The 14,491-nt window shown below is 35.1% G+C and overlaps 4 protein-coding genes across 8 annotated transcripts; 2 read left to right on the top strand and 2 right to left on the bottom strand.

The window, feature by feature from the left end:
• Positions 1-1,494: 1,494 nt before the first annotated feature.
• LOC117611445 (dopaminechrome tautomerase) lies at positions 1,495-6,127 on the top strand. Its single transcript, XM_034339395.2, has one exon. The coding sequence runs from the start codon at positions 1,495-1,497 to the stop codon at positions 2,788-2,790; it is 1,296 nt and encodes a 431-aa protein (XP_034195286.1). The 3' UTR covers positions 2,791-6,127.
• On the bottom strand, positions 3,246-10,024 carry LOC117609365 (DET1- and DDB1-associated protein 1). 3 transcript variants are annotated; one of them, XM_076689318.1, is made up of 8 exons: positions 9,884-10,024; positions 9,348-9,486; positions 9,210-9,271; positions 8,923-9,121; positions 8,478-8,698; positions 7,381-7,844; positions 7,245-7,303; positions 3,246-7,109 (listed from the first exon to the last, which is right to left on the bottom strand). In XM_076689318.1, exons 1-4 carry the CDS (start codon positions 9,884-9,886, stop codon positions 9,014-9,016), a joined length of 312 nt encoding a protein of 103 aa, XP_076545433.1. In that variant the 5' UTR covers positions 9,887-10,024; the 3' UTR covers positions 3,246-7,109; positions 7,245-7,303; positions 7,381-7,844; positions 8,478-8,698; positions 8,923-9,013. The 3 variants fall into 3 exon arrangements, with proteins under 3 accessions (XP_076545433.1, XP_076545432.1, XP_076545434.1); XM_076689317.1 differs by having other exon boundaries at positions 8,478-9,121; XM_076689319.1 differs by lacking the exon at positions 8,478-8,698.
• Positions 9,900-14,479, bottom strand: Aprt (adenine phosphoribosyltransferase). 3 transcript variants are annotated; one of them, XM_034335605.2, is made up of 6 exons: positions 14,340-14,478; positions 14,146-14,261; positions 13,789-14,020; positions 13,635-13,713; positions 13,456-13,556; positions 9,900-10,036 (listed from the first exon to the last, which is right to left on the bottom strand). In XM_034335605.2, exons 2-6 carry the CDS (start codon positions 14,226-14,228, stop codon positions 10,028-10,030), a joined length of 504 nt encoding a protein of 167 aa, XP_034191496.1. In that variant the 5' UTR covers positions 14,229-14,261; positions 14,340-14,478; the 3' UTR covers positions 9,900-10,027. The 3 variants fall into 3 exon arrangements, with proteins under 3 accessions (XP_034191496.1, XP_034191495.1, XP_034191492.1); XM_034335604.2 differs by lacking the exon at positions 9,900-10,036 and adding an exon at positions 10,118-10,153 and having other exon boundaries at positions 14,340-14,479; XM_034335601.2 differs by lacking the exon at positions 9,900-10,036 and having other exon boundaries at positions 13,279-13,556; positions 14,340-14,365.
• Positions 10,391-13,112, top strand: LOC117609347 (TBC1 domain family member 31). Its single transcript, XM_034335579.2, has 4 exons — positions 10,391-11,838; positions 11,923-12,392; positions 12,469-12,695; positions 12,772-13,112. Exons 1-4 carry the CDS (start codon positions 10,453-10,455, stop codon positions 13,041-13,043), a joined length of 2,355 nt encoding a protein of 784 aa, XP_034191470.2. The 5' UTR covers positions 10,391-10,452; the 3' UTR covers positions 13,044-13,112.
• Positions 14,480-14,491: the final 12 nt, after the last annotated feature.

Here is a 14,491-nt window from a genome sequence, read left to right as displayed (position 1 = left end):
ATCGATTATTCGGGATCATCTCTACCCAAGGGGGAAGATAAAGCAACACGTAACAGCCTTTTCTAAGCTCACCCCTTTTCATCGTTACCCTTTCAAACGGGCCAGGCCTCGGTACATACATCGTTTATCCGTTTCAAGCTCAACGTCTCTCGTTTTCAACTAACAATGCGCGTACGAGGAAAAAACCGTAGGATTCTACGAACAGCATTAACTTAATCACCGGTTGAAAATTGCTCGAGAATCACGGGACAATTCTGTGCCTATTTAAGGATGATATTCTCTGATACGACACGGGAGAAACGTATTCTCGTACGATCATATTCTCGAGAAGCAGTTTCTCAGAAACGAACGATCTACTTACGTTTTAATTACACATACCGGACAAAGATTATTACTCTTAATCTCGTACTGTGAACATTACATCGTGCGTCGTTACTCGTATCGTGAAAAAAAAATACAGATCCATAGAATTGAAATTAATTTCCATACATGAAATGCAAATGAAATCGCGAACGTGCGCAGAAAACAAATCGTTCGATCGTATATAAAAAAAATTCCTATTCTTTTAATGCGACTCGAGTAATGGTTCAAGATCAACTTATTTCCGATCAACGTAAGAAATATAGTCCTTCGGAAAATAATAGTATAAAAGTAAAAGAATAAGAACTTCTTTTAATTCTTCTAATTTTATCAGTAATTACAAGGTTGCAAACTTTTATTTTTAAAACAAACGAAAATTAAATTTCGTCTCGTTTATGCTAATGACGGAAGAACGCGTTTCTCGTATGCAAATGAGTACGTGACAAATATCGGTCAGAGCGATAAAAGTTTGCATCGATGAACAGTGATTTGAGCAAGAATGTTAATTTGCATTTCCACGATGCATCATCGTCGCATCGCGCAACTAGCTAAGTAGCCGAGTTACGTTTACGATGGTGGGGAGACACTTGGGTGTTCCTATCCACGTACCTACGTATTCGTTTGCAACCCCGTACATACACGCGTCCGAACCGTGCACGTGCACGGAGGAACGTGGTGTGTAAATACCAGCGGAGCACGGTGGGGGTACGACGCCTCTCTAAGCGACGCTCCGCGTCTTCGTCAGTCAAATCGCGATCGTCTCAGCGTGATGGGCCGCCGTTGAGATCCGCTAGCAAGACGCCGCGGCAAAGTCGTTGGTGACGGGTGTTGAAGAACGGTGTAGTTGAGAAAAAGCAGGCCAAGCGAAAAACACAGTTGGCACGGTCGAATATTTCGTGTTACGACGGTTCTCCTCGACGAGAATAGATACTCTCTTCGTGGTTGTCTTCCGGATTTTCGGCGACACTTGCCAGGCTACGAACAATCTTACTTCCGTATATCAGCTTTCAACTGGATCCTCCACGACGGGTCTTCGTCTCTTCCTGTCGCGTCTACAGACAACACAATAAGTTAGACTAAGAATAAGTGATAAATCGTGAGAAAGCATAACAAACAGTGTATACTATCCTCAAGATGAAGACTTTGACGCTTCTGCTGATCCTGGTCGCTGCGACGACCTGTCACGAGCCCTTTCAAGTGATCTTTCAATGGAACACCACAGACGTGATCTGGCCAACGGAAGAGGAACAACAATTCGCTATCGAGCATGATGATTACATTCCAGCCAACAACTACATATCTGGTATCAAGTTCTGGAAGGGTAAAATGTACCTGACGATACCCAGATGGAAGGGAGGTGTACCTGTGACTCTAGGTGTTACCTCGGCGACCCCGGTGAACCGAAACACAGCTCCCAAGTTGGAAGCTTTTCCTAATTGGGAGATGCAGAAAGTAGGAGACTGCACTGCCTTCCAGTTTGTCCAGAGCATGGAGATCGACCCTCTGGGACGCATGTGGGTTCTCGACTCTGGAAAGATATCACCTTTGTCAGTCGAGACGAAAAGCAACTGTCCACCGAGGCTGGTGATCCTCGATCTAGAAAAGGACGGTCAAGTCCTCCGAACGTACGTGTTCCCTACGCACGTGGCTCGCCATGGTACCGCTTACCTAAACGACATCGTTCTGGACCACGAGGACGGTGGTATGGCGTACATAACCGACAGTGATCGCGAGGATCCAGGCATCATCGCTTACTCCTTAAGGAACAACACCTCCTGGAAGGTCAGACACGATTCGATGAAGGCTAAGCCGGAGGCTGTTAGATTCATGATCTCCAAGACACCGATCAATTTAGCGATACCCGTGGATGGAATCGCTCTCTCTCCCGCAAGCGACGCTGACAGACAGGTGTATTATTCACCGCTCTCTTCCTTCCACTTGTATTCCATACCAACGTCGGTTCTTAAGGCTAACATAAGCAACGTGGACGGCGACGTGAGGGAGCTGGGAAGGAAGAACTCTCAAACGGACGGTATGATGATGTCAGCGAAAGGAGTGCTGTACTTTGGTCTATTAGCTGACGATGCAGTGGCCATGTGGGACACGAAACAGTCTAACTCGTTCACCACCGGACAGAGAGTGATCTCCAGGGATCACGAGAGAATGCAGTGGCCTGATACGTTCGCTTTCGACGAGGATGGTAACTTTTACTGTGTTACCAATTCGTTTCAAAACGTTCTGAACGATCGAGTGAACGTAAACGTGCCCAACTATCGGGTGGTCAGAGCGAGAACCGGGGTGAAGAGTTATCAGTATTTGGAGGACGGAAGCGCACCGGAGCAGCCGGAGATACCCACTTCAATAGCTAACAGGATTAGCCTCGCTGTGGCTACCGGATTAACCATTCTGTTGGCTTACGCCGTACAGTAACGTCTTTCTCCCTCTTCGTTCTCTTTTTCCTTCGTACAGATAGACCGTGTTCGGACGTACACGCTCGGGTATACCAAAGACGTTTCGCTCGTCTCAACAGGGACGTTCGTCTTATACTTCCAGTTAGATAACGCACCATCAAATCAACCGTCCGGTGCTTCTGCTGGCCTTGAACGTGTAGACCACGTTCCGCATCGAAGCTTGCTGTCGAAGACAGTATATCTGAAAGACATTGAGACTACTCGTTACTGTTCTTTGTCCAAAATTATTTGGTCGTTCGAGGACGTTAAAGAGTTCATTGTACCATACTTTATTACCGATGTTCATTATATGTATGTTATCGTATACTTCGTAATTATGGTGGTTTATTGATTTTCGTCAGCTATCTTCATTCCTTTACACTTTCGTGAGAAATAATTCCGATGCAAAACGTTTCTCGATGTCTTCGAGTCAGCTTGAAAAAAAAAAAAGAAAAAATTATGATACTTTCATAGAGAGTGAAACTTTCGCCGCGACATCGTAGCGTTCGCACTTAATTGACCTCGAATTAACATCACCAATGGAGACTATTAAATCTGCCAGTCAAATTAAGACGCTTCCAGCCCGATTGCACGGCTGGAAGGGAAACTGAACGAGAAGGAGGGAAGAAATCGACTGTTTTCGTAATTCAGGCTGCCCCGTCGAGAGGGTTGAAAGGAAGATGGAACGTTCGTCACAATCGAGACGAAAGCCATTAACGATGAAAGCATCGAATATCGAGGAATTCCTTTTTCCTGCAGGCAGAAAAAAAAGATGATAAGAGAGTGACATATTACCGATGAACGTGAATTTAACGGGGTCATAGTTCAACGGCGACGTACGATAGAGCATTGATAATAAATGACCTTTTCGTTATATTTCTAATCCGAGATTTATCCTCTATAACGTGGTGCTGACAACATTCCATTTAAAAATGCAATTCACGCAATGCGCATTCTAGCTTTTGTCAAGAAACCATAAGTAAATGTAATATACAGTACGAATGGACAGCAAAGGGTTAACATATCAACATTTTCATGTTCTTTGAGCGTAAATTCTGATGACAAAACTACTCGATCTCTCGTTGCGACACGTACAATAGGTTACAGAGGATTCTTTTTCAGATCCAGCCATTTATTATCAACCCGTTACCATATTAGTATCGTTGCGGCGATAATTGCCAACAATTACACCTGTTACTTCTATTTCTGACCCGAGCGCTTTAGCCTGCAACGATATCATAGGTCCGTGAGTCTCGATGAAATGGTATTTGTTGTACAATCTACCAGGGAGAAGGGAGAAAGACGAAGATGAATCTAGTACCTTAGGTCTCGTCGCCTTACAAACTCGAACTGTGAATACGTATACTATATATAATAATATATAAAATGTATGTATCTATGTGTGTACAAATTAGCGTATACGTACACTACACATGTACGAATAGCTTTAATGCATATGGCCTTATTCGCGACGATGAATTGAAATTGTATACCACGTTCCGTTGGAAAACGCCGCGTTATGAGTCATTTGCCTTGGCGAACGCTACAACAACTTTCCGCCACCATTTCGCGGCAATTATTGCCAGCGATTATTATTCCCTTTCGAGCTGGATCGATCCGGAATCCGTTCGCCACGATTCATCCAGCGGAAACCTATTTCCGATTCCTTCTCTGTAGAACGTCAACTTTGTCGCTCTCCTCCCTGTAATTCAATTTCTCTAAACAGTATCCCTCTATACACGACGCGCAGGCGTTACCGATTACAAGTCTAAGACCGTGTACAAGTTAATTCTGTAATTGAATTTCCATGAAGTTCCCACTAGGACGGTCTTAAGCTTCTACTCGGTAATGCGACCACCGTTCTTTGAGCCAATAAACAGATACAATACAGACAGCGAGCACGTGGTTCCTGGTATAACGTACAGTCCAGGGTGAAATGAACATTGAACATTGAAATGAAAAATAATCGTTTCTGCGTTTAATTGAAAACTGTTACTCGTTGGGAGTCAATTGTTCCAAGAGGGGAAAACTCGAAGACGGTTCGGCCAAGGAGGCATCGAGGCAATCTCGCTTTCAGCCTCTCTTCCCACAATTGTCTCCTCTTTCAGCACGCAGCGTCCCAGTTTTGCGGCGAAGTGAGGCGCACGCACATTAATACGCGCCACAAACGGAGCCGGGGCTTAGCCCTGAACCGCGAGTCAACGAACGCCCAGGGAGAGGCTCGGAAGATTACAAAACTTCTCGGAGAACGAGCCGTGCACCTGAGATTAACAACTGAAATCTAGGAGTCAGTGTGTAACACCGTGTATACCGCGTTCTCTCTTCAACTACGCCTACCTTACACAGTTTCTCGGTCAATGAATGGAGAACGGAGTCGGAGGAGCGTACGGTTTGCTGATTGTGCTTTTGGATCTTCCAGTTCAACTTAAACTTCGATTAGTTTCTTTACTCGGATTGCACCTATTGATTCGCTGGCTCGGAGTTTCAGGAAACTTCTACTCGTGAATTCTGCCTTCTAATTCTTGAATGATCCTGCAAAGATAGAGATAAGAATTAGATGATTGCAGAATTAACTTGGATCACAGATTTATCTTCGGTGTTGTATTACAGTGAAATTATTAATAGAGATTAAGAAAAATACGGATTGAATACATATATAGAATGAGTCATAAATTGGATGTAAAAATGCGAACGCATAGCCTTCGATACGAGACTCGCGGCGGACAATTGTGTTTATAACAAATGATGTCATCGGACTATGAAAAGAATATTAAACGTTTTTGACTCATACACGAAGAGTTCGATGTTTAACGTTGTTCAAGCTGGTTGCTATTCGCACGTTGGATAATTTAAACGCTGAACGAAAGTTCAGGCAGACTGGTCGATCGAAATAAATTATCCAGGTAACAGTACGTTTAAATGATAAAATATTCAGACACCGAAGGTTCTGTTTTATTTAAATAAGGCTAGAAAAAGAAAATCTTTAAAAATGTTCGACCAGTCTTCCAGAATTCTAGTCTAGAGCAGCTATCGCGGCGCTTTTTGACAATGGAAACGTCTATGAATGTGCAGAGCAGTACAATAGGCCTGTAAGTAGTGCTTTCTATTACGCGAGAGCCTCTGATTGCGTTTGGTTTCGTCGAGGGTTTCGCTCGGTTGAGCCCGATTACAGTTGATTTTCAGGCTGGAACGCTTCACGCGCGAACCTAGAATCGTTTCCTGTTTATACTGTTCGTTTAATTCTATATGGAAATATGCCGTGTCAGATGATAATTGGTATAAATTGATTTCCTTGTTAGCGACGCTATTTTTTTTTTCTTCAGCAACTGTGCTCGATCAGCTGATTCTTGCAAGGTGAAGCGAAACTGAACTCAACGCAAGTTAATTATATTATTTCGAGGTCGTTTTACGTACCAACAGATTTGTACATGTACTAAGAGGATTAATATATTTTTTTTTGTAGTCGTAACTCGGCCAGAGTGTCCTGTAACAAATGAAGCAAGTTCAAAACGATTCTATAACATCAGTTGGAAAGTGAAAAATAAAATTTACTTTTTAAATTCATTATTTAAAAAAAAAATTGAATTTGAACGTTTTTTTCTTTTCACTTCTTCGCAAACAATCAATTAGTTTATAATGTTTTTTACGAGACACCCTGTGTAGCGTAGGGGTACGCGAGAAAATTTGATATAATCGTATATCGTAGTCGTTTACAAGTTATTACATTGTGTATTAGATTATAATGTCGCTATCCTATAGTGTCTACGTCAATTATATCCTATTAATAAAGTGATAGATGTTAGCAGTCCTTGAATTTCTTATTTGATCGTCACTCTAAACAATTCTTGATTACACGTTGCATAACTGCATCATCAACGATTCCTACTTCGTTAAGACATCTCACCGGATCTTTGTCAGCGCTTTTTTAATAGAATTTGCAAACCTTATTTTTAGGACGTTACGTTTGAATCGAGTTCTATGCGCGTCGGTAATTCAGATGATTCTGAATATGTTGTAACAGACGACATACAGGATGGGATCCTTAAAGTAATACCCAAAGTTTTAGGAAATATAAAGGATTAATTGGCGAATAAAAAGGAAGAAAAAGTAATCACCTTATAAGAGTTTTTGTCGCAGAATTTTAAATGCCGACATCACCTGTATTTTACGCCAACAGCGGAGATTTTAGGAACTATATCAAACAAGAGATTGGTCAGATAGAAAATGCGGGAAATCGACTTCGCAAATGAGGCTATGTACGGGGAGGTATTGTTCCTATGCATGATCAATCCTTGAATCCTAAAATACAATAACAAGTAAACATGGGGAATGTAGGATAACAGGAAATTATAAAAAATTATTTATTAATTTCCAGTAATCTAGTATGTACATACATGAAACATGTTGAACTTGTTATAAATATTTAACACTTACTTGAAGGGGGAGAGGGATGAACAAGGACGTTCACAGTTTCTATACCTATAGTACTTATACTAAAAATCAAGAATAAACCATTACACTAAATGTAAATATAGATGCTTTGTACTTAAGTTAATGAAAGTTTCAATACCATTTAGCAATCTGCTGTTGGTTTGTGAAGTGTAAACGATTTAAAATTAGGTCTTCGTACTTCGGCGCGAATGCTTCAAATAGACAAAATGGCTGATCGGACATCTGACGGCGTATAGGGGAACCAATAACGAAAAAAATCACAAAATAAGCGATATTAGCGTTTCATTAATGCATACAGAACATTCTACAATCATAATATAATTCAAATTATAACATCGCATTTTATTTAAATTTATAATTAAAGAAAATTGCATCTCTTTGAAAGTACCGCCATGAATTAAGAAACGCTATAGCCATCTAGCGATAGATCACAGATGTTAATGGATTTAAATTTAAAAAATGATAACACGGGAATACATAGTCGAAAAAATAAAAATATACCTAGTCGAACAGGAAATTTATACAGTTTTACACTTTGGATCTGGCGTTACTGAACTTCCAATATCTTCGATATCCACCATGCTGCAAAAACATAGAATTCAAATGTCAAATATTACAAAATTAAAGTGCAATAACAAACACTGTAATATGCACACTTTTAATTAAACTTTTAATAACATAGTTTGTTAATGTGTAAAAGACATTTCAAAAGCAGATTACGTATACATATATTTTATTGCATTGAATAATACAATATCATGTATTCCTTTTGAAATGAAAATTTATTGAAATTTTCTATGTAACTGAATTAAAATTTAACAAACTTTCATCATTTTTATCTAAAAATCAAAATGATGTTATCAAAAATATGAAACGACTTCTTTCAACAAACATTAATATTAGTTTTCGTAAAATCTATTTGTAATAATCCGTATTTTTGAATACAATAATTTCTTCTAAAAAGCATGCAAGAATATAATTTATCTTGAGATATATAAATGTCATCAATACTTTTGTTTGATTACATTTTTCTCTATATTTTGATGACAATAAACAACGTAATTGTTATTAGCTACCTAAACTGAAAATCTCGAAATAATAAACATACCATATTCTACACACTTCTTCAGAAAATTAAACACGTATTATGAATTGATAACTATGTATGCAGTACAAAAATGAATAATGTATTGTGAAATAAATTTACAAAATTACCTCAGAATAAATGCTGACATATTGTATCTTAACTAAAATGACATTAATATTTACTTCCTCTGTTTTAATGAATGTATGCACCACCAGTTGCATTCCTGTCCCTCGACAACAGTCATACAGAAAGATCACGAAAGAGAGCAATGAATGTCGCTACTTATACAAATTGTGTACTGTAGCGTAGTGTCATTTAATATTCTAACAACGAATCTTCTTTCAATGAACTTCAAGCATGCAATACAAACATACAATTAACACAAAAGTTATTCTTGTTTTTTGTTACAACGTTACATATCTAAAGAAATATTATTTGAAAACGTTCTTTCTACTTTTCTAGAGTCAATATTTTACACAACATTTAAACTAAATTATGTATTTAAAATGTTCAAATAACGTTTTGAAATAATTTTTCCGAGGTATAGATATGTTTATAATATTTAAGAATTACATTTGTCCCATGTTGATGTTTGCATGACCTATTTTCATGACATATAAACGTAGTTTAACAAGTAATGAAAATTAAAAGTGTGCAATATATTTTAAATGGTATTGTTCAACTCAAGACGTAGCCTTTTACTACGAACTGTGCCACCATCATCTTCAGAGTCACCATTAGCAGATAAAAAATCTCTTTTTCTGACAGGATTCTGAAAAATAACATTAATCAATAATATATAGAATATAAAATATACAAGCAAGATAGTTCTTATAATTATATATATAAACAGTCCATACATTTATATCCCAGTGTTGGTGGAGGTACCTTAACAATATGGTGGTTTTTTCTGTAACTATAACTAAAAATAAAAATTAAATTTGTAGTTAGTTACTCTTATATCCGTTGCATCAATTTTCAACTGAGTTAAAACTAACTTTGTTCTGAAGGATGATCTTTTGTGGGAATATATACTGAAGGCTTCTTTACACAAGTTCTGTTTCCACTGTCCGTGTGAAAATTGGCAAAGTTATTTTCATTATGTGAAGGCAAACCTTTTAGAAATTCAGCAACAGACTACCAACAAAAATTCAATTATTATAACATTATTTAACACTGACTCCTTAAAAAAATTTTCAAAAAAAACACATGCATTGGTAGCTTAATATAGAGTGATTTTTTCTAATAATTACATAGGTATAAACAGTTAAATGAAACATTTATCAGCTAGATTTATCATTTTATTATTTATTGTATATGTACAAAAGGCTAAAGATGAAGCATCATTTTATTAACGCAAAAATAAGGAAATTGTACAGAATATATGAGAAACAATCACTTTTGAAAACTGGGGAACCATTTACAGTAAAATTATTATTTTCTTTCGTAATATTTCAAGACACACATAACCTAAACAGATAACTCGCAGTAAAGTAAACGTAATTGGAACATATAAATAAGAAGTAAATTTTACCATTTTTATATGTATAAATATATCCACTCAACAGTCCTTTGAAATGTTTATACACCTCCGAGAAATTATTAATCCTCAAAAATTGAAATGAAAGCAACTTCCATCACTTCTCCAAACAACCACAGACTCGGAAATATGTAGAGTCTATTCTTCCTGTCAGTTAGTGACGTAAAAGGTGGTTATGACAATTTAAATGATAAAATAAATAATTTAAAAAATATATCAACTTCTGTTTTATTTGTCGATATATCAATTTTTTATAAAAATTGTCTGCAACAATAATTATGATTTATTGACTGCTAATAGCATTGTACTGAAAGTATCATTAACGCTCAAATTTGTACATAAAACTTATTTTATAAGCGTTCTGACACTATTGTGTGACAATTTAGAAATAATATTAATTGTTACACATTTTATTACTTTTATTACTTGTCACTTTTATACTCATAAAAGAACGCGAATGATGTAAACAATGTCACATTTGACATTTCTTAGATGTAAACATAACCTTATGAAATCAAAAATAATAGAATGAAATTATTTTATTTATTAATAACAGTAATATAATGTATAAAAAAATATGGAAAAACTTAAGACAAGTTGATGATACATTTGAACTTGAACCAGAGACAATTAAAAGAACACAATGTTTTTTAAGAGTTAATTTTACACACACTGCATTTAATTGTAATGAAGAATGTTGTGTTGCAACTGATACAGCAGGATATTTATATTATATCGACTTAATAAGTAGTTGTCCTTCTTATCAGAAATTGGGAAATATTGGAAAAACTACTTTTATAGGATTTAATCCTATCAATAACTCTGAAATACTAGTTGGCCTGACCACGGGTGATATTAAAATTTTAAGAGTAAATGTAAATGTTTCCCAGTATTGTTTATTGATTGCACATAAGTTACCACCTATACATGTTTCCTTTTATAAGAAGTATTGCTTAACTTCTTCACAAAAAGAAGTTATAATATGGTGTTTACATTCTTGTACCAAGGCTCAACAATTAAAAATTAATATAAAAAATGTTGTGTTAAAAAAAGCCAGTTTCTCAAATTTAGGACACATTGTTGTGCTATATCATAATGATACATTACAAGTTTGGAACTTTAAACAATTGGAAAATGATACTAAAATTGATGCAAAAATATATGGAATACGGAACATTAGAGATTTTATTTTCACACAGAATGGAAGAGCAATGATCATAACTAGTGCTCAGAATAAAATCACTATTCTGAATACATGTAACTGGAATTTAATGAAAACTTTGAAATTGCCAGAGAACTTTATTAATATGAAGCATATGTCAATTGTACCTCACCCCTTAGATGGTGGAGCAAATAACATAGTAGCATGTCTCTCCTCAAGTTTTGATCTTTATTTCTTTGATATAAATCAATCTTGTATAATAGAAACTTTGCATCCTATTAAACCCATTAAAAAAATTGTAGTTTCTCCAACTGGTAGATACATAGCATATATAGAAAAAGAAGGACATTTAAAATTAACAGTTACTGAAAAATTATTTTCAGAAAAGTGTGAATCCTTACAAAAATTGAAAGAACCATGTAGACCAGTTGCACATAAAGTAGATGATCATTTATTATGGGTTAGAGAAAACATAAAAGAAGAACTACGTTTAGAAAGACTAATGCTCATTTTGAAAGAATTTGGAGAATATCCTGAAAAATACCGTGTATTAATATGGTCAACTATTTTGGAACTACCAGCTAATAAAAATGCATATAATAATCTAGCTAATAAGGCTGCAAATTCGAATTTTATATCAGAATTTTTGAATAACTATCCATTAGCTGATAAAAGTAAAAAGATATTACTAATCACAACAATAAATTGCTTAATACAGTGGTGTCCTTTATTAGTACAGTGTTCATTTCTACCAAACTTAGTTTTTCCATTTCTGATGGTCTTCCAGGTAATAAAATTATTAACTTTTACTCAACGTTTAAAACGTTAAACTTTGGATCTTCTTACAATGGATTCTTTATTTCTATTGCAGAAAGATCTTCTACTTGGTTTTGAACTCATTCTTGATGTGTTACTAAATTACTGTCAAAAATGGTTTGAGTATCATCCTTTACCACCTTTAAATGTACTGGGTATAATAGAAAATATTCTTTTGCATACAAATCCAGGTTTAATAAATATTTTTTGTGAACGAGGAATAACATCTACTGAATATGCATGGCCACTTTTGAAGACTGCAATGAGCGAAGTTTTATCTGGTTCTGAATGGTTAATTTTATTGGATCATTTAATATCATTTAAAAAGCCTTCGCTTTTATTATTCAGCGTTGCTGCATACAGTATCTGTTCTCACGAATTGATACTTTCGTCATTGCATACACAAGAAAATATTAGGCGATATTTTACTAGTCAGGGTCATATTACTGCCAAAGAATTGATAAATGTTGCTCAGCAGCTTGATAAAAATGTACCATCAAGAATTCATCCCAGTTACTATCTTAAGTAAAGTATTATCTGTTATTATGTAATTATTAAATCTAATACAAGATAATGTAATAGGTATTGTATTTTTTTATAGAGACGAAATAATTACATTATCTTCCAAAGGACCATATCAGCCATTTATACATGATTTCCCGAAATTTTTAACTGACGACCTTTCAATTGCTGAATTGGAAAAATTGAAAGAAAAAGAGCGAATCGAGCGTGAGCGTGATCGCAAAGAAATGGAAACGGCAGAGGAAACCCGATTAAAACATGAAACAAAAGCTTTTATGAATCAAATTCATCAAATGAGATTAAAAGGTAAGACTTTGTACATTCTATTGGCGAAGTTAGACAACATAGAGATCATAAATGTTTAAATTCATTGCTGTTTTAGAAGCAGAAAAATGTACCAGAGAACAGTTGTCTGATATAATCTGGAGAACAGAGGGACATCATTCAAAAGCACAAGGACCAGTGGACACTTGTCTTTGTGATCATTTAAATGATGTGCCAGATTTAGATCTAGACACTGCAGATGATGAAGATAAAGAAGACAAAGCAAAACACTATGAGCAATTGCAGCAAAATGTAGACAAATTAGAATACGAAGTACAAAGTTTTTTAAACTCATTAAGATCTCAAAAATCAAGGGTAAAGAGTACCTGATATATTTTATAGTTATTTTAAGTGGAATGATACTTTTTATATCTTATTTATGAAATTTAAATTTTTTTATCTAATAAATATCATGGCATGCGGTATGATAATGTTTAAAGTATAATAAAAATATTAATGAAAACTACAATCTGTATAATTTTATTATAAAATTTATGTACAATATTTACAATTTGTAAATATCATAAAATATCTTTGAACACAGAATTATAAAACTAAAATTTTGTATGTATATATAAACTTTATAAAAATATAAATTTCTTTATTTGAGTGCTCAACACTAAAAATGCTGATAGTATTGTACTGTACACTGTACAAAGTTTTGGTTTAAAATTATACTTTTAACATTGTCTCAAGGTAAAGACTAGTCATACTGAATAAATGAATGAACAGGAACACCAACCTTGTCTCTTCCATTTAAATTAGTTAGTTCAATTATTACTAAGCATTCAATCACCTCAGCTTCAGCAGATTTTACCAATTCTACTGCAGCTGTCATGGAACCTATGATGATATTTATAAAAGTTTATTGATTAATCTTATTTATACTAGCTTAAATAAATTGTATCATTAGTATCTTACCTCCTGTGGCTAACAGATCATCTACAATGATCACCCGTGCCCCTTTATTTATATAATCCTTTTGTATTTCAAAGGTATCCTATGTAAACAAAATGTTCTAATAATATTAAAGGTAAAAATGTCATAAATTAATATTATTGTTACACAGTCTAACCTCCCCATATTCAAGAGTATAAGGTTTTTGTAAAACCTCCCCTGGGAGTTTGCCTTTTTTCCTAATAGGTACAAAAGGCTTGCCCATTTCCATGCATATAATGGGTCCAAAGAGGAAACCTCTTGAATCAAGACCTATAATCAAATCAACTTCAAGGAATAAAATATGTTCTACTATTAAATCCCTCATTGCTCTCAATGCTGCTACATTGTGGAAGACACCAAATATATCTCTGAAAATAATTAACTTTTAAAATATGATAAATATGATCCCAACAATATTGGTTATGTCGCTTGTACCTTAGCTGTAATAGTTTATAGAATTGATTTAATGAAAATAAACGAATATATTACTTACCGAAATATAATACCAGGTTTAGGAAAGTCAGGATAACTTCTGATTGCATTCCGCAACAATTGAATTTTATCCTTCTTATTCATTCTTGATAATAATAGATGACTTCCAAATATTATCTTAGAAACAGAAATATATAAATTTTATTCTTGCTAAACATATAAAAATGTATGTTGAAAAAACAAGCATAGACTTACCGTCACAACATGTAGGAAACTGATAAATTCTGATAAATAAAGCAGAAATTTGTATTCAACTTTTAATTTAGGAAATCACGTGTATGCTAGCGCGCTAAATTGATGAGGTCGTCCTCTTGCGTGAAAAATTGTAAATCATTTCCTGATTCAAG

Source organism: Osmia lignaria, chromosome 7, assembly GCF_051020975.1.
Source record: "Osmia lignaria lignaria isolate PbOS001 chromosome 7, iyOsmLign1, whole genome shotgun sequence".
NCBI lineage: Eukaryota > Metazoa > Arthropoda > Insecta > Hymenoptera > Megachilidae > Osmia > Osmia lignaria.
This window is presented reverse-complemented; position numbering and strand designations above follow the sequence as displayed.